The 27,868-nt window shown below is 39.3% G+C and overlaps 1 protein-coding gene across 8 annotated transcripts in view; it reads right to left on the bottom strand.

The window, feature by feature from the left end:
* The window catches only part of NHSL1 (NHS like 1), a 148,723-nt gene that overhangs the window by 48,836 nt on the left and 72,019 nt on the right, over positions 1-27,868 (bottom strand). Inside the window, exon 1 of one of the 8 annotated variants that reach the window (XM_079970934.1) lies at positions 2,048-2,271. The exons of the other annotated variants lie outside the window; for them this stretch is intronic. Coding sequence (XP_079827060.1) covers positions 2,048-2,105 — 58 coding nt within the window. The 5' untranslated portion in view covers positions 2,106-2,271. Of the gene's footprint in view, positions 1-2,047; positions 2,272-27,868 lie in introns of those variants that run through there. 8 annotated transcript variants of the gene reach the window in all.

The raw sequence follows: 27,868 nt of genomic DNA, 5'->3' as shown, positions 1-27,868 counted from the left end.
TGATAAAGGTATGAGGAAAGACTTAGAAGAGAAACGAAAAGGATGCTGCTAATACTGTAATTTAAGGAGAAAATTAATTAACTGGGGCATTTTGAGTACCACACTGAGAAAAGTGCAGTGTGGTACTCAAAATGCCCCAGTTAATTAATTTAAATAGGTCTCCCACTTACTTGGAGTACCACCCGCAATTTCTAAATCTAAATGAAGTAAGTAACCTGGGTTGCATCCCTAATGTTGCATGATTATATAGCAAACTGCAAAAACAGAACAGTGGTATTTTTGCTGCCTTCAGATGACATTTTGGTTTCTTGTGGAAGTTCTTCCTTTCTACCCTTATATTGTCCCATACCACCTAACAGAAATACCTGGAAATACCTGTGCCAAATTAAAGCACACATATGCTTACATCACCATGGTCAATTTTTAGTAGCATTTTGCCTTTTTCTGTGGTGGCCATAAAGGAAAGTGATAAGTGTGTCAAGGAGGGGAGATCTGTATTATCACCCAGGCAGTATTTGGCCTTCAGCCCACATGATATTCTCTTTGCTCTTAGCTCTCCCAAGCACAAACCTTACATCTGTGCTTCCACGCCCCCACCCCAAGCACTTGTTAAGTTTATGTGAACTTACCTAAGACCGTAGTCACTACCTCACTCCCTTGCCTGATTTTCATTGCCTCTTAGTTGCTCATTACTGAGACCATATCCCTTTATTGCCCAGAATTAAGAGATTTTCCAACTTTATTATTTGCCTCTGCAAAGTCCAAACTTCTCAAAAAAACCAGCAATGCCCTCAACATTTAGATATCAGGTAAGGGGGACTTAAGCACATGTAGAATGACTCCAGATGAGAGGCACTTGCGAGACTGAGTCAATGTCTCCTGCTATTGCACACAATGGTCACAGAACATGCTCCTACACAATAAGATGTATGCTAAAGAAGTATGCAGGTAAATACAAAAACATTTTATAATGGGAAAAATCATTGCCTTTTGCCACAGTGAGCCAACTGTATGTACTAGTTCTTATGTATTATTTATGCCTGCTATATACATGCTATATCTAAGTACAAGTCCCTCCTTTATGAAGAGCATGAACATGACATTGTTGCCCTTGGAGCTCATCAAGCACATCCTCAGCAGGATGCGCTTGAGGAACCCTTATGGGCACCTATATTCATTACTCTGAAAATGATCAGGAACATTTCATGCGGCAAGGTAGATAATGCTGACATGATACAGGACTGTCTTTGCTGTCCTTCCTAATCAGAGGTCAAAGTCTAAAGATAATGAACAGAAAATGCAATCATTCCCAGCCTTCCAGAAAAAAATTAAAGCTGTATTAAACTACTGCCAGGGATAAAATAACTTACAGGGAAGGTGACAGATGCTACATGCAGAATTATCTTGAGCCCCCCCCCCCCCCCGGCCAAATAAGTACCTAGGACTCTAGGCTCTTAACCCAAAATTTTGTTTTGGGCAAGAGGAAGAGTATCGTTGTTAACAGAAAATATGGTAGCAACTTAAAGAAAGATCAGCTTGCTGTTCAAAACTGTTCCAATAATCATTCTGGGTGTTAGTAGAAAAAAATGTTTTGTTGCAAGTTTGCGCTAGTGCAATAAAGCAAAGGATCCAGACGGAGGTTTCTGCCTGTAGCTGGCTCTGAATGTCCACAATAGTTGGTGCAGCCGAGGGCTCAACAAGATTTTAGCTGGATAAACATTACAGCACACAAATCTACTACCTGCATCAAGTTACCTAAACAAAAGCTTTAAGCTCTGCAATGATTTTATTGCATGAAAGGGGCCCCTACTTTTCTCAGGAAGACCAAAGAAAATTAGCAGACTCGGGATTCGAAAGTTTACAACAACAAAAAGTGCAGGTGCTCAGCAGTTTCCTTTAAAGAAACTGCTTCTACGCCCTCCAAAGTATGGCAAAGTAAAAATGCTATGCAATTCAATAAATTAAAGCACATTACTTAAAATTTGTGCAACATGATTTAGCTTTTCTGCAAAATATCTAAACAGATTTAAAAGCCACATTTACTTACTCTTTTTCTTGAAAAATTTGATTAACGATTTGAGCTTTGTATTGATAAACACCACCATTTCAGAAAAGCCTGCTGTGTTCCTGCAGTTTGGATCCCATAGAAAGCAAGGGTACAATGCAAGAAACTAATTTCCAGAGCTTCCCCAACAGTCCTTGCAACCCTTACTAACTTTTTGCCTCCTGCTTCCACCCCTCCCCCCTTTTGTTTCTTCTTTAAGAGCAAGCTCAGAGTTGCAGGGAACGTCCTAGCGATTAGAAACCATTAACAGTCCTTGAACCTGAAAGCTTCCTTCTGAAACATAATGCGGGTGTCTGCAACAGCCAGTTACAACATAGAGAGCGCGGGGGGGGGGGGGAGCCAATCTTTGTTCATGTTTGCATGGAAGCAAGATGGAGATTTCTGCTTCAGCATTCATTCATTCATGCGTGCATGTCTCCCTCTCTGTCCCCTCCCCCTAGCAAATAATCAACAGTTTCCCCCTCCCTTTCCTACCACGCCAGGTTGTACTCCACAAAGAAAGATGAGTAATTTTAAGTGATTTCCCTTGCCATTATTCTCAAAGGATCTTCAAAATCCTCCACAGGACACAATATGAAGTGGATGCTTTCATGGCTATGCTTTGTATAACCCTCTCCGATGAATATACAGAATTTAACTTGCCTGGGACAGTGAGACTTTAAACTATTGCTTTCCAAACCTGCCCCCCTCTTTCCCAACATTTATGCTTAGCGAGCTCTTAAGGACTGCATTTTAATTGTTCCCAACATGCAGGGACCGGGGTTTCCTTCACATCACCTTGCTTTCGAGTCATACATCTCTCCCCCCTCTTTCCCACCATTAACTACAAATTTGGGGGCAAAGAAGAAGGGTAACACACACCATCTTTCTTTCTTTCTTTCTTTCTTTCTTTCTTTCTTTCTTTCTTTCTTTCGCATGCTTTGTTAAAGCTAACTTAAAGGAAGCTACAAAAAAGTACTTTAATTACTAAGCCTATATGGCTTAACACATTACCTAGACATGTAAGTAAAAAAAAAAAATCTCTTTCACGGGCTAGGCAAAGAGCCTTTGTAATGAAAACATCTATCTCCTTCCATTAGAAATGATTTACAATATTTGGAGAGAAAAATGCTAACTACAGCATCAATGTGCTCAGCAGGGCATGCCTACAACAGAATGCTGAGGCTCAAGAAGTCAGTCTGCCCTTTCAAAGGAAGGCTAAGCAATGTCCTGGCTTGACATTGAAAGGAATTCTCACTTCTCCAAAGAAACCCCAACAGCAGGGGCCTGCCTGCCCAGTCTTTCCCAAAGGAGGCCACATAGGTTCAGATCTATGGAGTAGCACATGCAGAAGGAGTTGCTCTTGGGAAACATTCCCAGCCTCAGTGGATTTTTCAAAAATCACTGGTACACAGAACAAAAAAATAAATGCATAAACCTTTTCTACAAGAGGACACCTAGGAGAAATAAAAATAGTTCTGTTTGACAACGTTGTGTGTTCTGAAGGGTCTGAAAATTGAATGCAGTTTTGGCATTTAATGTCACAAACTACTTTTAGCATAAATTAATGGGAAGTTAGCTTCAGGAAGTGCACTCCTCAAAACCCACTGACTACCAAGGAGTATAAAAATGCTAAGGTTGCAGTTATATACCTACCAACTGAGAAGACTCAATGGGGACTTCCATCTGAGTAGACATGTATAGGACTGTGACATAAAATTTCAAACCCAAGATCATTTGCACACATTTATTTGATTGCCTGGAAAGGATTTTATCTGGTTGAGCATCACTGTAGAAGTCAAACAATATAAAAGCACACAGATTCATTGGCCCCTGTCACTAGTCTATGCAGCACAAAAAACGGGAACTTCATGCATGTCTGAATATGTTTTTACCTTAAATAAATGTAACATTCCATTAATTCAAAGACACATATCAAAACATACAAAACAAACAGGATTATAATATTGTTAAACAGTAAATATTGGGTTCTAGTCAAACTTTGACAATCTACCACCTTATCAGTCAAAATAATGACAAAAAACATATATATAAAAACAGCTGTATTTGTCTTTCCTCATTTACATGGAAGATTAACATCTAATCTTTGGCATAGAACTCCCTCTGTGCTGAAGGAATACTTCATGAATAGTTTTCTCTATACTGGTTTCAGAAGCACTATCATGAAGCAAGAAGACTAATATTTGCATTAAGTGAGGCTGAATCGCCTATGCGCCTTGTTTGCTAAATCACAGGTAGAAGATTAAGAAGCTAAAATCAGAAGTGGTACACTTAAGCCACATTGTTCTAACAATGTACTCTGAAGGAATGGACTTAGACCAGAGTTCACATCCTTGACTTCTTAGCTGTAGGAACACACTTGTTGAGTTGGGGGGCAATTCATCTCCGTGTACAATTTTCATTATCAACAGGCATAATAGCAACCTTTCTTACACGCTACTTTGGAGAATGAATGAAACAAGGCCACAAAGTATTTATTTATTTATTTATTTATTTATTTATTTATTTATTTATTTATACAATATTTGCTAGAGAGAAAAGTATGTGACCCAGCTCTAGATCTGATTATGTGCATAGCTGAGCAAATGGTCAGGAGGAAGAAGATCCTTGTCCTCAACTCTCTATCCTGCTATCGAGAAAACAGCAACCCAGTAACATAAATAATTCCAAGATGGTACTGTGGGGGAGAAACCCTTGAAAAGGGGCCAAAGGGTTTGGGGAATGTGAACGAAACACACTGAATCTTTGAAGGTATGCTCACCATAATACTCTCCTATCAGTAAAATTAACCATTTGAAATGAGATGTTAGAACAGACTGTTTCTATTCAGCTGTACAGATGTTGTCATTACCAAAACTTATCTCAGCTGTTAATAACAAATGCAGTGCTGCTAGTTTTAAGGATTTGTACACGTTACATAGAACTGCTTGACATTTCAGGAGAGGCATAAGTGGTCAGTTTTATGTGGTGTGCCTGCAGCATGCATTCCACCCATCCCCCCAGCCCATTGTATTGCCCTCTTTGGATATATGTTTCCAGTTGACCTGGTCCATGACAATCAGAATCACATTAAAGGATTTTAGCAATGAAACAACTGGAAACATCCTTCCACCCTCCTCAAATTAAGCTACAAAGACTCCTTAGGAATCGTTCTTGTACTATGTAAAGAATTTGAAAACGTTTATACTATCTATTGTGGCTGTTCATGATTCCGAATATGGTTTTAAAAAGTAACATGAATGACATTTTAGAATGCAATTTTACAGGAAGAGTTCAAGGGTGAAGACATTAACCGAATGTTCCTGAGTTATCTATTCATCACTAATCAACCAGTCTAGCCCCAGTGATTCTGAAATTAAATTCTATTAACGTAACTGCTGGATTCAATCTTTTCTAAATTTCATGGAAGGCTGTTCCAAGGTTTAGTCAATGCTTTATCAAAATATATACATACTATAATACATACTATGAAGTCAAGAAAGTTGCATAACTGGCCAATCCCAAAACACCAATAGTAGAAATCTCAGAAAATCTCCGCTCCCAAATCCATCGGGGGAGGGGGGAATAAGGTGGTGTGTTCAAATATTAGAAGTCTAAAAGAAAAAGTTCTCCCCATGCCCCAAAAAAGAAGACACTGATAACAGACAGACATCTGTGCTTTTTCAGTGTGTCTGGCAAATGGAAAAACAGATCTACAAATTAAGGCTGAGAGCCAGTGTAGTGAAGTGTAGGAAGGTCACATGAGTGAAATCAGCACTCAACCATGAGGTCTGCTAGGTGACCTTGGGCCAGTCACTATTTCACAGACTAACCTACCTCACATGTTTCTGACAAAGATACAATCAGAACTATTTGCAGCACCATGACCTCCAAAATAAAAAATCACATGTATACTTATCTGAGAGTCAGACTCACTGAACTTACTGGGGCTTTAGATTTTGCTATATATTTTAAAGATTTTATACTGCGTGTACATAAAAATGATTAGGTCTTTGAAAGACTCTTTACAAAGCAAAAACATTTGCCAGGTTGAGCAAGAAGCCATATCAGGGACTAAAAACAGGCACATTTCACTTGGCATAGGTGCATTTATGTCCATAGATTCCCTAAATACATGGAATGATACAGCAAAAGAAAACTATTTAAGGGTATGATCCTAGGAAACACTGAACCCCTTCTCACATGCGGGAGGTTGCCAACTTTTAGTACTTTCAAGAACTCTCTTTCAAAGTCTTTAGAAATTACACTTCCTTCCATTAGTTCTGTGGCAAGAACCTAAAAAAAGGGTACAAAAAAGTCATCGAGCCCTGCACCCTTACACTCAGATTCAATTAACTCAATCAACCTGCTTTACTGGGATATTGCCATCAAATGGTTCTTCTACAGGAAGGAATGATAAATAATTTATAAATTATGAGGCATTCTTCTCTCCTTTCAAACCAGCCAGGCTCAGCCATCCCCTGGCATTTTCCTCGAGAACAAAAGTGACTTCCCACCACAAAGACAGTCCGGAGAGGCAATGAATTCAGTTGCCCTCCCATCTTGAACTCAGCTCACTCACAATGGTCTCTTTCAACTCTGCAATCTCAGCCTTCCTGAATCTTGATACTTCTCTGGTTACTAAGAAGTGATAATTAAACTAAGGATCCAGAAAGGAATAAGAAAAAAAGTCCTATTTTACTCTTAACAGCTGTAAAGGAAAGGAAAAGACCTGGGCACCACTTAATCCAAAGCGAGAATTATGCATAAAGTGGGGCTTTACAAAGATTATTAAGTAGGTAACGGCAGCTCCCTCATTATCCATGCACACAGGAGACTAGAAGACTCCAGGAAGGAGGTTGGGAACTGAGGAGCAGAAAGCAGACAGTGAAGAAACAATGAAGCATTAAAAAAAATAAAAAGGGAAAACAGAGCTTATTATGACAATCTTGTTTAGACCACAACATAATAAATATTGATTAGCTCTTTCCCCTATTTTCTAATTCATTATATCTCTACCATGAAGAGCTACCCCCACAAGCACCACCAGAACAAGGAACAGCATTTTGTGGAGTTCAGATGCTAATAAGGATCTCAGTTTTGTGTTTGACCAACTCCAAGCCTTTGGGATAGGAAATGGAACAAACAAACAAACAAACCCTTGTCCCATCCACCACTGAGGCATGCAGAAAAAACAAATGCATTTTGGCGCTCAAATGTGGAAATAATTTAGATGTCATAAGCTTTAAATCTGCCCCACTTTCAGTAAATGTTAGCTTACCAAACATACAGAGTACCTTGTATAAATTCCAAGTCTTCATAGCAACTTTTAAGTTTCAGGACCAGTTCACATCACCAACGCATCAAATCTCCCTATCTAATTTGGAATCAGATTAATTTGAAGAATATCTGCTGTGTGTTCAAATTAATCCAGTTTTAAATTGTGCCAAGTCTGAATCAGCACAGAGCTCTCTCTGTTGTGAACCTGTGCCACCTGCCATGAGCCTTTGCCTGCAATGACTGTCCTCTCTCAGATTCCTTCATCTTTTCCCATACTTATCAGAGTGGCAGGGTTTGTATTCATAGTAGTCGTCAGGTTGTAACTGCTACTTCAAGCGTAGCCGACAGTATCCAGGGTAACCTTACTGTTTGGGCAGGCCTTTGGAACTTTAATTTTTTTCACCACCCAGTTTATTAAAGCTTTTAATTAAGTTATTATTACAGTTTTGTGCAACGAAGCTGTCTTAGTTCCATAGTCAGCTGAAATCCTGATTAAAAGCAGGTCAAGAAATGAGGTTATCCAATAATGCCTAGAATTGGGCAGCAACCATATTCCCAATTTGTTTTCCTAAGAAAGGAACATAGGTTGAGATTGTCCACTAGGAAAGATGAAGAGTTCAATCACTGTCTTCTTAACTGCAGGGTGGACATTTTCCTACTCATGATACCATTACTTGTGTCCCCCTGAATTTGGACACATTTTCTCCATTGGCTTAATTAGTTGGAACACGTTTGTGCTTACTCCCAATAGCAATGTCAGGATTCATAGAGCAAAACAACTGAAACTAGTCAAAGTAGCTGATCCAAAAGTCAATAGTATCTTTAGGCTGGTTACCTAGCAAGTCAGATTTATTAAGGGTTTTCTGTAGTGCTAAAAGTTCTTTTGCCTAGGGCAGAGTAGAGGAAACCTGTAGCCCTCCAGTATAGCCTTCCACCCATTTTAGGCCTTTTATTAGAACTTTTAGATATTTTTTTTCAAATTTTATGCTGATTTTGCTGCTCTTTCAGTTTCAGTAGCTACTTTTTATTTTAGAATATGTAAGCTGTTCTACAAGCCTTCAGTCTAAAGATCGGGTTATCAAATTATGGTAATTAAATTTTCAAAATGTAAAAGGTTACGCAAATGAATGTGGATTTGGATTCTGATCATGACAGAAGGGGATATAAATAATAAATTACTATTTTATAGAGGCCAAATTTAGTATGAATAACTGTTACAGGGTATTTGCATTTCAACTGAATGAAACAATTCCGTTTCCATGGCGTAACCATGCATTCAATTAATATTCATGACTGTAAGTTTGCCATGATCTTGAGTACTGTATTAACTTAAAAAAGAAAACCCAACATATTTACAAAGTGAAACTATTGGAAATCCAGTTTTGCTTCATGCAAAAATCTTGCCAAGCAATGATGAATGCCTTTTTACAAATAATCTGAAGGACAAGTTAGCTAAAATACAGCAGGTGATAGCACATTGTGCATGCAAAGTAGTTTCAGAGTGGTTCCGCTTTCATGTCAGTAGGACAAATAACTGCACGAATCAGCAATTATTAGAAAAGAATTTGGGTTTATATGTACATTTCTCATACAAAAATAGATTCAAAGTAGCAATTAATTAATATGTCTAGTTTGAACAGAAAACATCTGAGTCAGCAGCACATGTAAAAGCCAGCTATGTTACTAAGAAATCTACTGTAAGGTCAAAGGGAGAAATGACCTTAGAAGAAGAAAATTTGATTACAGTATAAAGAAGTCAATAAAACAATCAATACAAATGAATTACTAACTCCCTTAGGTAAAATTAACCAGTAACAGCCCAGAATTGTGGGCTTCCTGTAACTGATGTGTGAAAAACTGGTGCTCCTTTACCTTATTCACAGCATCAGTGTGAATAGCATTCTAAAGCACAAAGACATAAGTTTTCCAATTACTTTATTTATTTATTTATTTATTTAACAAGAAAAAAAACACACAAAAAACACAAATACCAAATTACACACAAATTACAAAAATAACCATAGCCACATAATTTTCTTGGCAAACAATAAAACATCTATTGGTCTTAACACTAAAGACCCAACTTCCCGTCTATTCCATATTTCAAATTCATGTTACTTACTGCCACTACACATTTTTTTCATAATTAAACTTATTCTCAATAAATCTAATTTCTTCTGTCTACCTAGCAACTATTACTGAAGTTCCTCGAATGCTGCAACAGAATTTAAACTACTATATTTATTTTTCAGATATTCTTTGAAGACCTCCCATTTAGAAACAAATTCCTGTTTTGGTTTATTCTTTATCTTTTCTGATAAACCATCTAATTCGGCATATTCTGTCAGCTTTTGGTTCCAATCTTGTATAGAGGGGATTTCATTACTCTTCCATTTTGCTGCGATCAAAACTCTTGCTGCCACCGTCGCATATAAAAAGATACCCTTCCTCTTTTGTGGAATATCCAAATCTGTTATTCCCAGGAGGTAGGCCTCTGGTTTTTTATTGAAAGAGATCTTTAGCATTTTTTGCAGTTCTGCATGTATACTCTCCCAGAATACCTGTATTTTCCTACATGTCCACCACATATGGTAGAATGTTCCTGAGTCTCTGCATCTCCAACAATTACTTGACACATTTTTATACATTTTTGAAAGTTTCCATGGTGTTAGATACCATTGATGTTGCATTTTTTGAAAGTTCTCTCTAATCGTATAACAGTTTGTGAATTTCCAATTGATCTTCCATAAATTTTCCCATTGGGCCATGGTTATTGAATGGCCAAAATCCTGGGACCACCTCAGTGGCAATGGTGAGGTGGTCCCAAGTTTTCCAATTACAAAATGAACTCACTGGGTGAGCCCTATTGCAAGTTACTGTCTCCCTAACACTATCCAGGCATTCTCCTGCTCATATAATCAGAATCACAGGTGGAAAAAGCAGAGATGGCTAGATAGCTCCACCACTATCCATCACATATATCAGGCATAGGCAAACTCGGCCCTCCAGCTGTTTTGGGACTACAACTCCCATCATCCCTAGTTAACAGGACCAGTGGTCAGGGGTGATGGGAATTGTAGTCTCAAAACATCTGCCTATGCCTGACTTATATGCTGCTTTCCCATGTACCGAAGGGTATCAGGGAGCCTGCTGCTTCTGTGGAGGTTTCTCAAACAGATTAAAACCCTGCTGAGAGACCAGCTCCATCACATGCTTCCTTCAACTCTCATCTAGAACAGCCATTCAATCAGGCTATAATGGAAGGAAAGGCAAGAGTTCAAGGCCTCTCCATTCGACCAGCAACTTCTGGCTCATCTTCATCTTGAAGTCTTTTTAGTCCAGCAGGTCATCATTGCAAGAGCTTAGCAACTAAAAACCTACACCCAAATTGGTTCTTCTGTAATTCCTGACACAACTTTTATACTCATATATCCTCATTTTATCTCATTGGCATCACCACAAACAGGGGCACTGAGCCACATATTTGATTCCTTTAGTAGTACAGTAAGCCTGCAACATACGTGAGGGCTACGTTCCAGGGATCACACCTAAAGCCAAAACCATGTATAATCAAAAGAACATTGGGATAAATGGTGGGTGGGTTTGCTAAAGACCTACCCCCTTTCTGTCCCCTTTCTATTTTTATTTTTTTCATTGCCAAGCACATAAAGCTGAATGAGCACAAGTTAAATGCATGTAAACTTAGTGTATTACAACTGTAAAAATCTTGGAGAATCTACTTTCCTTATCTGTCCAATCAACAAATTCTTTTAATTGTACACAATTTTTACAGGCACTACAGTGATTATACGGGGAAACATTCCTTAGATACACTAAAAGTAGCTTTAAGCCTGGGGCACTTCAGTTGATGGGTTCCTGAAATCAATAACATTTTGAGCAAGTATAGCACTGAGTTCCAGACACATCCCAATTACTTTTAAGTAGAGATTTGTGTGTTTGGTAATCCCACCCAATCAATAAGCCCCCCATTTTTTTAAGCCATTGGGATTGCAATTTCTGAATACAAAGACCCCTGCCCTGTCACTTCTATAATTTTAGACACCTCACAATTTTATCCTCAGTGATACTGCTTAACATGGAAGAAAAATATTTTGTATTAGAACACCCTCTACCCTTGACTGATCTCTTGATGCTTCTAGATAAAGGCCTTTTTCCAGATAGGTCTGTTTTTTTATTGGCTGTAAACTTTAATGGGCCTTCCACCCTATCATAAAACTTTCCATTTTAATTTGGACTTGGATGGCTCTATTTCCTGTTCACACTGGCAGGCAGATCATGATAGGGTCCAGAAAAAGAAGACGCGTCACTTCTACTCTTCCCCCTTTTCTCTCACCAGACTATTCCTTTTTCCTGAGCTTAGACACAGGGTTTTTTAAAAAAGCACTTTGCACCCACCCCCCTTTACTTAATTTTTAATTTCATTATCTTCAGTTTTGGTCCCCTGGAAGTTCAGCTGGTAGAAGCATCATACTTCTGCTGTTGTGGAAAAATAAATTCACATATTTTTTCCTTCTTAAATTCTATACTGATGCTGCTTGCCGTTACAAGCAGTATAGTTAAGCAATGTAATGCCTGTTTCTGAGCATGGAAAGATGGTACTGAAGGAGGTGCCCAGTTTTCCACAGGGTAGTGTCACACATGACAAGAAGCAGACACTCAGTCGTTAGGAAGGAGAGAAGAGGCATGCCAAAGTTCAGCAGCTGCCTATGTGCAGCACTCATTTTTCTTAGTAATGAACCAAATAGAAGATGCTGGTTGGTTACAACTGGTGGCAACCATTTATGCTCAGCATTTGGGATGTTGAACATTAAGATTGCCAGTTTTAGGATTACATAAGCAACCCGCTTTGAGACTGTGGACATTCTTCAGCTTCTTCTATACAGACAAAGAACAATGATTAGGCATGCGATCACCCATCTTTTCCTTGAATGTGAAGACTTGGGATTCTGTGTTGTGCACTGATTGAAAACACTAAAGAAGTGTTTTCATCCCTATTGCAACATGTACCTCCTTACCCTCAAATGCTAGGACACTGCTCTTAGTTGTATCATCTACAAATTCAAAATATTGTGAGGCTCACCTTAATACTGCTTCACCCAAGAAAATCAGGAACCCATATATTTCACTGGCAGCATTTCAATGTTATATATTTGTCAGTTGTGAATAGCTAAAATCTGTTTTATCAGCAACAAAAAAATGAAATAAAATGGTCTAGAAATATTGCCATTGATCAGGGAAGAGCAGAAAACATTGATCAGGGAAGAACAGAAAACTATATGGATGCCTTGATTCACCCATGGCGCTTTGTGAAGACATTGTGCTGAAACAAAGTGATTTTAAGAACTGTGAAAAGAAGCTAACATATGAATTAGGTATAATAGACATTTTTATTTAGTCAAAAAATCAAAACAGATGGTTGGGGGTGGGAGAAAAACATAATTAGATGCCTCCCAAAGCAGTAGAGCCTTGGAATACCTGCAAGAAGGCAAAATGCTGCCATCTGCAGGAAACAGAAACAGTACTCTCCAGTTTATCTTTCTGTCTCTACTGACAAAGGTAAACAATGTTATGTTCCCTTCACTAGAAGAATCTGTAACTCTGCTGTGAGTTACAGCACTGAAGTGATACTCATACTAACCTAATTTTAGTTACAGCTACTTTTGGCGGCGAGAAAAGAATACCATACTTCAGGAGCTGAAGCCAACTATCTCCTAATAACCATATACTTACTCAGAATTTATTAAATAAAACATAGTGTAATATTTAGGGGACGCAGGTGGCGCTGTGGGTTAAAGCCTCAGCGCCTAGGGCTTGCCGATTGAAAGGTCGGCGGTTCGAATCCCTGCGGCGGGGTGCGCTCCCGCTGCTCGGTCCCAGCGCCTGCCAACCTAGCAGTTCGAAAGCACCTCCGGGTGCAAGTAGATAAATAGGGACCGCTTACCGGCGGGAAGGTAAACGGCGTTTCCGTGTGCGGCTCTGGCTCTGGCTCTGGCTCTGGCCAGAGCAGCGATGTCACGCTGGCCACGTGACCCGGAAGTGTCTCCGGACAGCGCTGGCCCCTGGCCTCTTAAGTGAGATGGGCGCACAACCCCAGAGTCTGTCAAGACTGGCCCGTACGGGCAGGGGTACCTTTACCTTTACCTTTAGTGTAATATTTCAGTAGTCATTTAATTTAAAGAACATGTATTCAGAGGATGAACCCATCAAAAAAAATTATTTATATTTTTAATGGAAGAGACCTGTTGCTCTGCTTTGTCTTGAATCATAAGCTGCCTAGGTTAGGTGGCAAACTTTTATAAGATTGAATTCCATTGTATGTTTATGTTCTTAACTGAATTGACCAAAATTATCAACTTTAGTTTACTAGCCAAAATGAAACCAGAAAAAAGAGTCACCATTCATACTTATCTCAACTACACTATATGTTTTGTAAAAGCCATCCACTGACACCTTAAACACCAATTTTATTACAGCCTAAGATTTTGGGGACTAGAGACCATTCTTTAGATACACACGCTTGCTCATGAAAGCTTATGCCATTGCAGTATAGTGGTTAATGTGTTGGACAAGGACTTGGGAGACCAGGGTTCAAATCCCCATTCGGCTTGCTGGGTGACCTTGGAATAGTCACTCACTCTCAGCCTTACCTACCTCACAGGGTTGTTGTGAGAATAAAATGGGAAAAGTGAGAACCATGTGTGCCACTTTGAGCCCCTGGGAGAAAAGGTGGGATATAAATGTAATTAATAAAAAATAAAAAATAAAATTTGTTAGCCTTTAAGGGGCTTCAACAGTCTTGTTTTTGCTGCAACACGCAGAACCATTTTTGTGTGACAATGGTTATCATAATAACATCCACCAGATTCAATATATGTATTTCGTTGTGCATATCACTATGGTTGTATGCAGACAATGGCTGCACACAACATTATGCCAAACCATAGCTTAGTACAAACATCCAAATGTGTGTGGTTCTAGGCAGGATGTCTCTGTTACACTGCACTTCTACAAGAACAAAACTTGGCCACAGCTCATGGTTAATAAGGAGAGAGCTTAACCATGAGCCTGGGTTCTAATGACATGCTAAGCCAGACTTTGGATTAGCTGCCATGCTGCGCTGAGCTAAAAAGGACTAGGGAGAAGCAAAGTGGGTGTGAACTCTGTTCCAGGAGCTAGAATATTTGTGTGGTCCTAGGAAGCCATAGTTTGGCTTACCATGCTGCAAGAACTACGTACAAACAAACCTAGTTTCCTCCAAGGCTTGCATGCTACTTCCTTCCTGGTGGCCTGGAGGTATCGGTAAAGTTTTATTTGCATCTCTGGTCAACCATGGTTTGTAATAACATCTGGACTGACAAACTGTGGATAACATGAACTAGTGTCAGTTTAAAACCAACCATCTTCAAACCATGGTTTATGAAGCTGAACTGTTTTGAACTAACCAGGAAGGATTCAACTAATAAGTCCTATCAGTGTAGCTCAACACAGGGACTTCCACTTGTGCGACAGTGCTTTCTCCTGCCCCCACCTCCCAGCCCCAAAACCAGCTGGGGGGGGGCAGGAATTCGGGAAGACTCCTGAAATAGTGTGAGGGGGGAGGAAAAGAGGACCGTTCCATCTGGCAAGCCAAAATGCTTGCTCTGGCAGAACAATCATGTTACTGTGACATTGAATTGCTCTCAATATAATTAACATCAACCACAGACCTGGTCTATCTGGCAAACTATGTTTAATTAAAAGCAAAACAGCTTCTGAACTGCCTCTTCCCAGCTATACAAGGAGATAGCGAGGAAGGGAAGCCTCCAAGCCTGCGAAGGGGCTAGGTTCATTCATGATTTCCCAAATCAGGAGCAGCCAACAAGGTGCCCTCCAGATGTTGCTGTACTACAATCATCATGATCCCTGACCACTCATCATGCTGGCTAGGGCTGAGTTCAACACCTGGAGCACACTGGCTACCCCTGTGCTGAACCAAAGGTTTTTGTGATGTCCACAGTCTGTGCTGCAGCTCTAGAATTGTTTTAAAATTAAAACTGGAGAAACTCATGAACATAGAACAAAAAAAAGATATCTGCAGTCATATCTGACTTACAAATTTATATTATTTAATATAAATAAGGAAGGTTTCTTTGGAGTATGGCAAGAATAACTGAGTGAGATAATTTAGGTTCCCCAGTCACAGAACTACAGCTATCAAACACACATGTCACTTCAGTTGTCTAGCTTTATTCTTAAATCGTTTTCAATGCTAGTAACAAAGAGCACAGGAAACACAGATGGGTCATGTTAGGATGACACACACATTTTCCATGGTCCCTACACTCTGTTCTCTGAAGATACAATTGCTCTTTCGTTTCCCCAGCTCTCATAATGAATTTGCCTCAGTACATTCACAGAGGTCTCCCATATGGTTAAGACGCATGCAAGAATTAATATGCAATTAATAAGATGGTTTGATCATCTGCTTTTGTTCAAGGAAGCAGCTGGTCCACATATCAGATGCTAATTAGACAAATTAAGATTAACCACTTTTGTTCTGTGATGAACTGATAGCTTACTGCAGCCAATCCTTTTAAGTCTTCTAAAAGGGTGTCAATAAAGAAAGCAAATATGGGATAGCAGAAGACTTATTTCCTGCGGGGGGGGGTACTATTTAATATACAGAAGGAACCTGACACTCTATCTTGGTCTAGCAGGAAATGTATGAACTACAGAACAATATTTGAATTTGGGTGTGGGAAAAGAAATAAAATTGCTTTATTCCTTCAAGAATCATTTAAGTTCTGAGGTTATTTGCTGACTCCATAATACTGAAGTTTTTCCTGCTTTTTCCTTTCTGTTGTGAGAAATGTTTTGACTTTGAAAGTGCCTGGCTAATTATTATTTTTTCGAGCAAAGAAGTGGTTACTACACTACACAAAATATACAGTAGTGTTAAGATTACCATTTTGCTAGTAAATCACTTCTCTAAGTGGCACTACTATTAGGGAAAGTGGTTTCTGCGATAGTTGTCAACACTGCCTTGTTTTTGTCAAATGGTTTGGTAAAGAAAGAAAGTCGGGTGCTCTTAGCTGTTCTACCTGAAACATTCACAGTTCTGAAAATCCTGCTGCTGGTCGTGTGCAGTTAGTGAAAAGCTTCCCCAAACTTTTTTTGAAGTCACAACAAAACATCAATCAGCCTCCAGGAGGTTTGTTTTGGCTTCCCCTCTGTGTCATGTCCAAAGGCAACCTCATATATGCATAAGGTCTATCATGCATAAGCAGAGAGGTGCTCCTAGTAACAGTTCCAAAATTGTGGAATTCTATGCTCTTGGAGATTCACTCAAATCCAGACTTGAAGAGCTGCAATAGTTTTGTTTTTGTTAATAGCATTGCCTTTTGGTGCTGATTTTATGCTTCATTCATCATTAATGGCAGATTTCTGTATCAGGGAAGGGATCAAAGCACCTTCTCCCTCATCAGCACTTCCTGACCAACACATAGTAATAATCACTGTCAGAGCTGATAGCACTAACCAAATTCTCATGCGCAGCAATTGCAGAGTAAATGGGAGAGTACACACATTTGCTGCCAAGTTGAGTTGTCAATGAATTGGGGCCATCATGTATTTATGTCTGACCAGTGAGATCCAGGATGAGGAGGACTGGAATTCAGTTCCTTGAAGTAGAATTCCAAACAGACATTACAACCTGCACTGGTTCCATGGTGATTAAACTAAACAGATTACAATGCTCTGGCTTAGATGATCTGGAACAAGCTGCTATAAACCTTTGGCTGGCTGCCCTTTCTTCTCTTCTCGTGTGAAAGATGAAAGACTGAAAGCTTTTGCTTTCAGTTTTGACTAAACCACTGTCCGCATTCTGTGCAAACTCAGGAAACCATGTTTTACTCTAGTTAGTTAACAAAGTAGGATATACATACACTTTCAGCAGTTTCCGTTGCCATTGAGTCTAGTCAGTTGTTATTCTTTTGTAATAAATTCTTTTATAATAATTCTTTTATAATAAAAGTAGCAAAATGTCCATCATAATTAACAACTAGGATAAAGTTATTGGATTGCAGGGAGGAGACAAACCTTCATTTCCCTGCCATTAGAGGGTTCCTGGAACAGGCTAATGGTAAGCTGTGTTCCAAAGAATGGAACAACGTGCACTGAGGGAATAACTATACCACCCTGTCTGAGCCACTGCATTAGGGAAAAGAAGGGGAATAGCTGTCCTTTCACCGCTTCCTACAGGAAGATACTCACAACTAACAAAAACAGTTTCTATCTCACACTTGCCATTCCAGCAAGAGAGCACCCTCTAGAACAGCCTTTACCAATCTTGGGTCCCCAGATGCTGTTGGACTCTACCTCCCATCTTCCCTGACATTTGCTATGCAGACTGGAAATTAGAAGAGTTGTAGCCCAACAATATATGGGGGTCACAGGCTTGGTAATGGTTTTGGAGCACAGGAGGGAGGATGCATCACACTGAAAGCATACAAAGCCAAACAAGCAGTGTAAAGCTAGAATGTCCAACTTTTCATTGCATTATAGTGCAATGGTTTAACCTTTCACTGCATAGCCTTTTAAATAAAATAAAATAAATATGATTTATTTACAAAAATGCCAGTTACCACTTCTGCCCAGAATATTCCCGAACTGCATATGAGCATCCTTGCATTTATTCCATTTTCTCAACATACTTCATTTGAAGGGATTAATAAAAAATGTTTTTGATCAAATAACATGACAAAGAAGGAAGGACACTGCAGGGCAACACGAAATAAAAATAAAGAGGTTTCTGATACTGCATTTAAAACTGTACTAATAAAAGTAAAATGTTTTCTCAGTTAAAAAAAAAGGTTTCCCTTGCTCTATTAATTCACTTCCTTACAAAACTATTGAAGCAGTTAATCTAGTTTACCTGCAACAACTGACTGATCAAGCTCTGGAATCTCCTAATTCGACAATAAATGGCATACATTCTATTAGAAAGACCTTGCCTAAGAGAGCTGTGTAAATCTATACTGAACAAATACCAGCGACAAACATATGCCTCTATGAAATGAAATACTGTTTGACTATGTACTACGGCTGGCCATCTGCCAGCAGTCAATCTAGGTTGCTAGGTTTGTGTGTCACGGTGGACATGCAAGTAATGATGAAAACGATATTAGCAGGGCACTTTGCCTGCCTACTGCTTCCATTCTGTTTCGCCCTCACCGCTGGACTGTGGCAGTACACTGCCTACCTATAAGGAATGAATTTTCAACTCAAACAGGAGGAGAATGCAACATAGTCATGCTATGTGCGACCAATAGCTTCATGTATTTAGGCAATCATGTATTGACTGAAAATACTGGAAACCTGTTTTGATAGGTTTTTCATTTTATGTACAAGACTCACACTCTACAACCCTGTTCCTTATTAGACAGCCTTAAAAATACATGGACCCACCAAGCTTCTCAAACAAGCTGACTGATACCTGGCCAACTCCACTTATTGTTATGAACTACTGATCCTCTCCCAACTTTTCTATCACTAAGATTCAGCCACCAGGTTTTTAAAAAGAAAGCATGCAGTACGTAGCATTCTCACCCACCACCATCCCTAACAAATACTTGTATGCATAAAGAAAATATGGCCATAGGGAATGTAAAACCAGTAGCCACAGGCGACAACAGATGCACAGGGACTGTTTGCGACCCTGAGGTCAAAGGGGAATGGCCATTCCTACAATTAACATTGGCTTCAAGCATTCTCAAAGTCCATATTGACCTATTCTGTCCATTTTTCTATCTAATTTGCACCTGCTACTGGGCCTAGAATGAGAATAAGCAGTTATTTTTGTTTTATGTTTGGGACATTTGGGAGTTCAGGGGTTTGTTTTGGGGTTTTGTTTTTTTCTTAATTAAAGAAAGCTTTCAGAAGTTTCTGTTCTTCAGTGCTTAGAAACAAAGCCAAAATGAAAGAGAGAGAATAAGAATCCTGCCAGAATATTCACATATTGCATCCAGAAATCACTTAGGCTGCTCGTAGATCTTACTTTATACTTCACAGTTCTGTTCATTAAAACAATGTTAGCAAATTTCATTGGGAAAGCGACTATCTTTTCCCAAAGGAAATCACTTTATAATTTGTTTCTGCAATAACAAATTGAATCTGTTCTTCAGATGTGGATACTATTTTAAGATTTTAAATCAGGGAAGAGGGTAGTTAAACCTACTGAAAGTTTGTAGAAATTCCAAAAACATGCTGAGGAATTGGGGATAACTTTTCCACACAATATTTAATGGGGAAACATTAATATATGAACTAGTGGTTTGATCATTTTAAAGCAAAACTATTCAACTTGTTGAGTGACATCATTAAACCAAAAACAACAATATTTATAATAAAGCAGGACATGCCTATTTAAGCATTTGAATGCTTAAACACTGGACAATTAAATATATGACAGTTATAATTCTAGTGAAAGGTTACCGTATTTTGGCTCATAATAAGGGTATACAACAACTGTAATTGCTTTATAAAGTGAGTTTACATTTAAAGTACCTGAATGTTAAATGAGAACAGTTTAAAGGTCAAAGAAATCAGTAATGCTGTGCTTTTTTTAGTTTCATCACTGTCAAACTTTCCTATTAAATGCTTCCTTGGTCACCTGATTTTAGAAGCATAATTTCAAAGGCTGTTACTATCTACCATCCCCTCAAAAGGAGTACCAAGAGCAGCAGTGTGTGTGTGTGTGTGCGCGCGCGCGCGCAAGTAAGAAAGCAAAACAAGATAAGGCACTATATTATTTAAGTAACTGACAACCAGCTACAGAATATCAGAATGAATGGAAAGGAGAAAATAAAATCCAGCCGCTGGTGAATTAACTTACTCATTGTAAAAAATAAAATACAAAGCTAATGGCACAATCTCAAAAGGAAAGTTCCCTTTACAGTATACATAGTGTTTGTTTTTCCTCTCTCTCTCACTTTTCTAAGCAGGTGAGGGTCCCTGCTTGGGTAGGCAAAGTGAAAAGTGAGAAACAATGATGCTTAACAGAACCTAGCTTCAAACAAATGCAAGATTAGAAAACTTTATTTTCAAAAGGGCCATTATGACTCCAGTATTATTTTCCCTACTGGAAATACAGGATACCCTCATGGCACCAAACTATATTACATAAACACTGAGTGGGAGTAGCACTGATTTAGTCATTCAACATTTTAATACAAACACATTTCCATTTAACTACAATGTGCTGTAAAGGAATAAAAATATGGATATGTTAAGATGAAGCAGACTTTCTACAATGGTGAAGTCACGACATTTTATCACAGACTTTGTCTTCACTCTAGAAGGCATTCTATTTATGACTTTAAACAATACATCTCTTGAAATTTATTTGATTGTATACTGCCAAAGAAGAAAACAACACTTTATCTATATCCAGAACAAAGATTATAAACACCCTGCTTTAACCGCTTTAGTAAAAGACACGATGCAATCTTACTTGGCCACAAGGTACCGTTGTCTTTGCTCAGCCATTTTTTCCTGAAGTGCTCATGGACCTTAGTGTGACTGATCTCCCTTTTGTTGGAATACAGTGGAAGAAGTTCTTCATCGTCATCACAGCTGGCCTGCCATTTACTTCTGTGCAGGCAACCAACTACTGGATCAGAAGGCAGGCAGTGTACATAGGCAATCATTTTAAGATACAGCTCCAAACAATATCCCTGGTACTTGTGATGATAACCTATCTATAAACGTTTCAGGTAAAAAGAGGCAGCGCTTTCTGGTGCACTACAGATCTTGCCCTTCTCACTGGGCTAGTTTGGTCTAAATGGACCAATCCAATTAATGAGCTATTTAGCATAAAATCATCTGAACCGATTCACGTAAGCAGGTGCCATTTCAGCCCCAGATCCAGGCTTCAACTGGAACCCGAAGATATCCACCAGACCTGTAAAAACATCCACCCAAGGCGGATTTTAGACTGGCCTCTTTATTTTCCAGCTGAACTCTGATGCTTCTCTTAAGCTTTATCCCAGATTATTTGTTACTCTTTGGACAACAGGTACAACCACACAGATGGCCATATCTTAAAAGCTTATTTAAAGCTAAGTTACAATGTTCACTGCAGTACAGAGAGCTACAATATCAGAACATTGCAGAAGTGTGTTGCAACTTATTTTCTTACTACAGGGAAAGGTGGGGAAAGAGAGAAAACTAACATAACAAAATGTGTTTGTGTGGACTGGAACACAGTTATTAAAAGTGGAATGAGGGGAGAGACATGAAAGTATTTAACAATACTTATTAGGGTTTCGTAAAAAAACACACACCCACTATTTAAATTTACTGGCGAATAGAGTTGTAAAACATTTTATAAACACTGAGCAAATGAATCCTTTAGCACCTTCTGGAGGTAGGCATTATCCCTATTAAAAAATGAGACAGAAAGACTCAAAAGAGGTTTAGCATGTTGTCTACGGTTTAAGTGTAAAAGCCAGGATTAGACGATACTCCCAGGGATTCCAAGACAAAATCCACAGCAAAGTTGTAAGTTTCCTGAGCATGCCAATAATAATATTCAGTATTCCATTTCCTAATAAAAGGGTGAAGATTTCCTATATTCAGAATTGTATTATCTCTAAATTATAATTCCATAGCAGATAAAACAGTAACCATTACTCACACCTTCAAATAATATCCACTGGATTAGTGGAGGGGCTGTATTAGATTGTGCCCACTAATCCATCACTAAACTGCCACACAGGCCCAGTTGACAAATAACACTAAGCTATAGTTTGTTTAATAAACCAAGAGTTCTCCCACTGACAAACAAACAAACTGTGCCTTGTTTCTCTCAAACTTGGCTTTTTCCCCAACTACTCTTGCCTCATGCCTATGTACTTTGACCACCTCACCCCAGACACTCACAAAACAGACCATAGTTTAGGAAGAGTGCTGGAGTCAGACCACAGTTAGAAGAAACCAGGGTTCATAAGTCAACAACAAACCATGGTTTGAGATTTTGGGGGTTTTTGGCAGTAAGGAAATCATAGTTAAGATGCTGGGCAGTGTTCACACATGACACAAAACCATGGTTTAATAAACTATAGCTTAAATAATCCGATGATTTATCATTTATCTAAATGAGGGGCTGTAGCTGGCATACCAGCCAAAGTGGACTAAACGCACTCCTGGCTACCAAGTCTACCAGGGCTTCCACAGTCAGTGTTGAATCCAGGAGCACACACAGACTTGGTCTTTTAAAAAGAATGCTATCCCTTGCAGCACCAATTGTAACAACAACAAGAACAAGAAGAACAATTTTATTATTTCTCAGCCATTCTGGGCGACTCCCTACAGAACAGTAAAAACACGGTAAACATCAAACATGAAAAACTTTTCTAAACAGGACTGCCTTCAGATGTCATCTAAAAGTCAGATAGTTGTTTATTTTCTTGACATCTGATGGGAGGGTGTTCCACAGGGCAGGCGCCACTACTGAGAAGGCTCTCTGCCTGTTTCCCTGTAACTTTGCTTCTCGCAGTGAGGGAACCGCCAAAAGGTCCTTGGAGCTAGACCTCAGTGTCTGGGCCGAACGATGAGGGTGGAGACCCTCCTTCAGATATACTGGGCCAAGGGCTTTAAAGGTCAGCACCAACAGTTTGATTTGGGCTCGGAAATGCACTGGGAGCCAATGAAGATCCTTTAGGACCGGTGTTATATGGTCCCAATTGTAATTCTCCATTCCCAACTACTCCCAGAATTATCACCTCCCACCCCACCCCCTGAAGATGGCCTTAACTATGATCCATGACTGAAAGGATAAAGGAAGAATAGAGCTTTGGGAATAAATATTAACAGAGCTATCCCGCAGTCATAAAACCAGTTTTTCTGGAAGCTGAGAACACATATATGTCTTTTTGACCTTAAGAATTAAGTGTGCCTCAGTTCTTTAATCCAGAAAAAAATGTGCTGATTAATCAAAACTCTCCAAGAAAACGAAGATAAATTCAACCAAAAAGACCCTGGAATGAAGGATGGTGTAGAAATAAAATATCTCTATGTTCTTAAAAGTTTCCTCACAGTTGAGAACCTTGATAATGCAGAGTTCACAGTAGCAGGCAGGCTCATGAACATATTTAGATGCACACTTTACAGTAGGCAATTTCCTAATGCTACTAAAAATAGTACATGTCATTTAAGTTTTGATTCCCATCTTTTATACTGTGTGCTCCTTTTTGTGTTTTCATCAAATTTAGACTGTAATGTTACATGTCTTTCAGAGCTATGGTTTGTCCCACTTTTTAAAACTGAGATCACATGTCCTGAGCCCTTGGGATATAGTGGGCTATAAATTAAAAGTAAACAAATACATTCTTCAAAAAAAGAAAAAGGTTGTTGCTGATGTTGAAACAAAAGCCATTATGTGTGTGATATTAGAGGATTTCAGTCCATCCCATGCAGCTGCTGAGGCATCTGAAAAACATGGGACCAAAGATGTACTGCCAAAAATAAAAAAGAAATGTCTCTAATCTACAGCAACAATGGAATGACAAAGCTGCTAAGGCTGGTACATCCTAGCACTATGAGAGCAAAGCATTCTTTACATCAGTGAAAAGCAGCAAAATTTACAGTTTGCTTTAACTAGCAATTCAGATACAGTCAGACAAGTTTAGCAATGTTAGCCTGCCAATTCAGATACATTACAATCCTGGATTACCATTGGTAACCAAAAGCAAGCATCACCTCCTTTTTCACCAGCCTTCCACTATCCCTTTAACAATTTAAAAGAGCCAAAGGGAGATGCCCTGTTTGACATGAACTGTAACAACAATCTTTATTTTTTATTTATTTGTATTTATTATTTTTATTTTTATTTTTATTTTTATTATATTTTATTATTTGTACCACAACCATCCTACTGGGTTGCCCCAGCAATTCTGGGCAGCTTTCAACAAATATAAAAGCATAATAAAACATCAAAAACTTCCTGATGCCTTCAGATGCCTTCTAAAAGTTGTATAGTTATTTATCTCCTTGATATCTGATGGGAGGGTGTTCCACAGGGTGGATGCCACTACCAAGAAGGCCCTCTGCCTGGTTTCCTGTAAAATCACAGAACTGTAGAGTTGGAAGGGACCCTGAGGATAATCTAGACCAACTCCCTGCAATGCAGGAATGTATAGCTATTCCATATGAGAACTGAACCTGCAACCTTGACGTTATCAGCACCACACTCAGACTTCACTTCTCGCAGTAAGAAACTGCCTCGGAGCTATATCTGCCCCCAAAGCCAAACTCTGTTTAAGAAATGTAGTGTTCTTCAAATATTAAGGTCTTATGACACTGAATGGAAACACAAGTGATGGAGGAACAGGTTGCAATGTTGTTCCTTTGCAAGGTTTATCTTGGGAGAGGTAAAACAGAAGAAGTGTTGGTGTATGTGCAAGTGTACAATGAAGGACACATCCATACGAGATCTCTGGATGGGCTTCCGGTTCCGCAGTCCCCATGACAGTGGAAGATCATTGGCGAAGGAAAAACAAGGATGATTGAGGATAATTATCCTTGCAAATTCGCCCCAGGGATGGGGGGAAGGGAGCTTCACTCACAGTTCATCTCGGTATCTGGCTCTCGCTCTGGTATGAAATGCGAGGGGCAGAGAGGCACCGAGTACAAAAGCACTTCACCTGCCAAAAACCCTCCAATGCCACCATTAAGAAGCAGAGGTTCTCTTGTTCATTAGAACTTAATTGGACTAAAGTACAGGCGCATTCTAGAAGACAGGAGATCACAAACTGTGGAACAAACCAACTGCAAGGACTTTAAGGTTTGAACTTGAGATATGACTTCATTCAATGAAAAAGATGGTGGGGAGAGGGGAGACTACAGTTTCTTTATTTAAAGTTTTCTTCATATATGATTCAGTAGTCCTCTGAATGTTAGTTCAAATTATATTTGTACAAGTGAGGATGGAAGAAATAGGATTATAAACACAGAATATAAAATCAAACAGAACTGTGTGTGTAAAAAATGGAGGAAAGCTCTATTTTGCAAAAGGTTTATGATGGAAATTTAGAGCTGACTCTTCCCCATCCTTTATTATTTATGAAGTGAACTGAATAATGCTAAGAGGACTTGGAATTTAATTTAATTGGAAGTATAACTGCTCATATATTTTCAGCTGGAAGGAAAAATGAAAGGAGTCTGTGAACTGCCAAAGAACTGATAAGGTTTTTACTGAGTCATCTACAGTTTGACAGACCACTCTGCTTCCCAGGCTGAGAGGAAAAATGGTGACAACCGTTTATTTACTGGGGCACAGTGACTTTTGCAGCTCTTGCTAAAGTTCTCAGTGTAAAACAACAAACCACAGGACAGAGCAATGGAGAAATTTCTGGAACAACAATGGGTTATTAGCTCTGCACAAAGCATAACAGCAACAATCAGGGAAAAGAAAGACATCTTACAAGGACAGGAAGAAACAAAATGAACAGAATAATTGCCACACACAGGAACAACAAGGATATAGTTTGAGTTCCTCACAAGAAAATAATCAAACCATCAAATCTAGCATGCAGGGAGGCCGCTGTAACTAAATTATATACAGTGGTACCTCGGGTTACATACGCTTCAGGTTACAGACTCCGCTAACCCAGACATAGTACCTCGGGTTATGAACTTTGCTTCAGGATGAGAACAGAAATTGTGTGGAGGGCACCACATTACCAGTGTGACATGTTTTGGACCCTACAGGTTCTTCTTCAAAGAAATACAGATTCAGAGTTAGCAAAAGAAAAGCTACAGTAGCACATCTAAATGTTGAATCTGTATTTCTTTCCCTGAAGAAGAACCAGTAGGGTCCAAAATGCATTGGACTAACAAAGGTCTCTCTTTTGTCTACCACATTGCCTTTTCCTTCTACTTCCAGTTCTTTGCTATTTACAGCTCTGTTTTGAATTTGCCAAGTGGAACAATTTATCATCTTACTTTGGACAGCAAAGGTGAACAAAACTATTTACAGCTTAATGAAATCTGTATCTTAGTTCTCCTGCTGGCAGGTTGCCTATATGGTACAGGGGTCACCAGTTAAAGTACAGATAGTTAAAACCCAGTGACTTCCTACAAATAACCATCACCATACCATCTCGTCTTAACTACACAGCAATGTAATCAATATAAAAGGAGCTAATCGGTTCCGATGGAAAGGCATGCTGCGTAAGATATTTCAAATAAGGAAGTTTAAATTAAACTACAATGATAACCAACAAAAACCTGCAAACAGATCAAGGCACTCGAGAGGTCGAATGCAGCACAGCAGTGTAGCATATCATGATTTGCTATGAATTATAGCATTTATCTGTCATTTCGGCAATTCCTCTCTTAAGTCGATGCACACTGTGAGGCTTTATGACAAATTGCAGTTCTGAGCAGCGGTCCCTAGCATTTAGAGGCAATGGTTTTAGGGCAGTAACTATGTAATTGTGAACAAATAATATCAGCAGGTTATAGTTAGAGTATCTCTGGCTGTGACATGACTGTTTGTACTAAATAACTGCATTTATATGACAATAACAGAATTTCCTAAGTACCTGATAGCAAACAAAACAAAACAAAAAGAAATTGATATTTCTAATCCAGCTTCATAGAAAAAAATATTCTGAAAAGTCTGAAAAGGCAGCTAGGGTTTTTGTTTATCTAAATGTATTATAACATACCTTTTTATGTCATGCTAGGTCGGGACGCAGGTGGCGCTGTGGGTTAAAGCCTCAGCGCCTAGGGCTTGCCGATCGAAAGGTCGGCGGTTCGAATCCCTGCGGCGGGGTGCGCTCCCGCTGCTCGGTCCCAGCGCCTGCCAACCTAGCAGTTCGAAAGCACCTCCAGGTGCAAGTAGATAAATAGGGACCGCTTACCAGCGGGAAGGTAAACGGCGTTTCCGTGTGCGGCTCTGGCTCGCCAGAGCAGCGATGTCACGCTGGCCACGTGACCCGGAAGTGTCTCCGGACAGCGCTGGCCCCTGGCCTCTTAAGTGAGATGGGCGCACAACCCCAGAGTCTGTCAAGACTGGCCCGTACGGGCAGGGGTACCTTTACCTTTACCTTTAGGTTGGGAATGGGAAATATAGGTTTAAACCCCCCTTTCTCACACACAGACACAAAGCTTCACAAGGTAGTTTTGGTAACATCAGTGTCACTCAGCCTCGTCTACCTTAAAGGTTTAGTGAGGCTAAGGTACCACCATCGGCTCCTGGAAAAGGGTTGAATGCATAACAAATCATTTAAATATAGGACTTGGGCCAGGGAACCCCTAGGTGAAGTAAACAGAACATAAATACAAAACATAATACCATTCTACTCCCTTATAGCTTTTCAATATTACAGATATTTCACAAACAAGATCTTTGAACGTTCTGATTAAACAGAACTGGATCCACTCACCACAGATTAATGTTTAGATCAGAACTTAATTATCCACTTACTCTTACACTTCCTGAATGTTCTGACCTGGTTCTTAGCTCAATAACATTTTAGA

Source organism: Podarcis cretensis (assembly GCF_951804945.1).
Source record: "Podarcis cretensis genome assembly, chromosome: 3".
NCBI lineage: Eukaryota > Metazoa > Chordata > Lepidosauria > Squamata > Lacertidae > Podarcis > Podarcis cretensis.
Note: the sequence above shows the minus strand (reverse complement) of the source record. Positions and strands in the feature narration are given on the sequence as shown.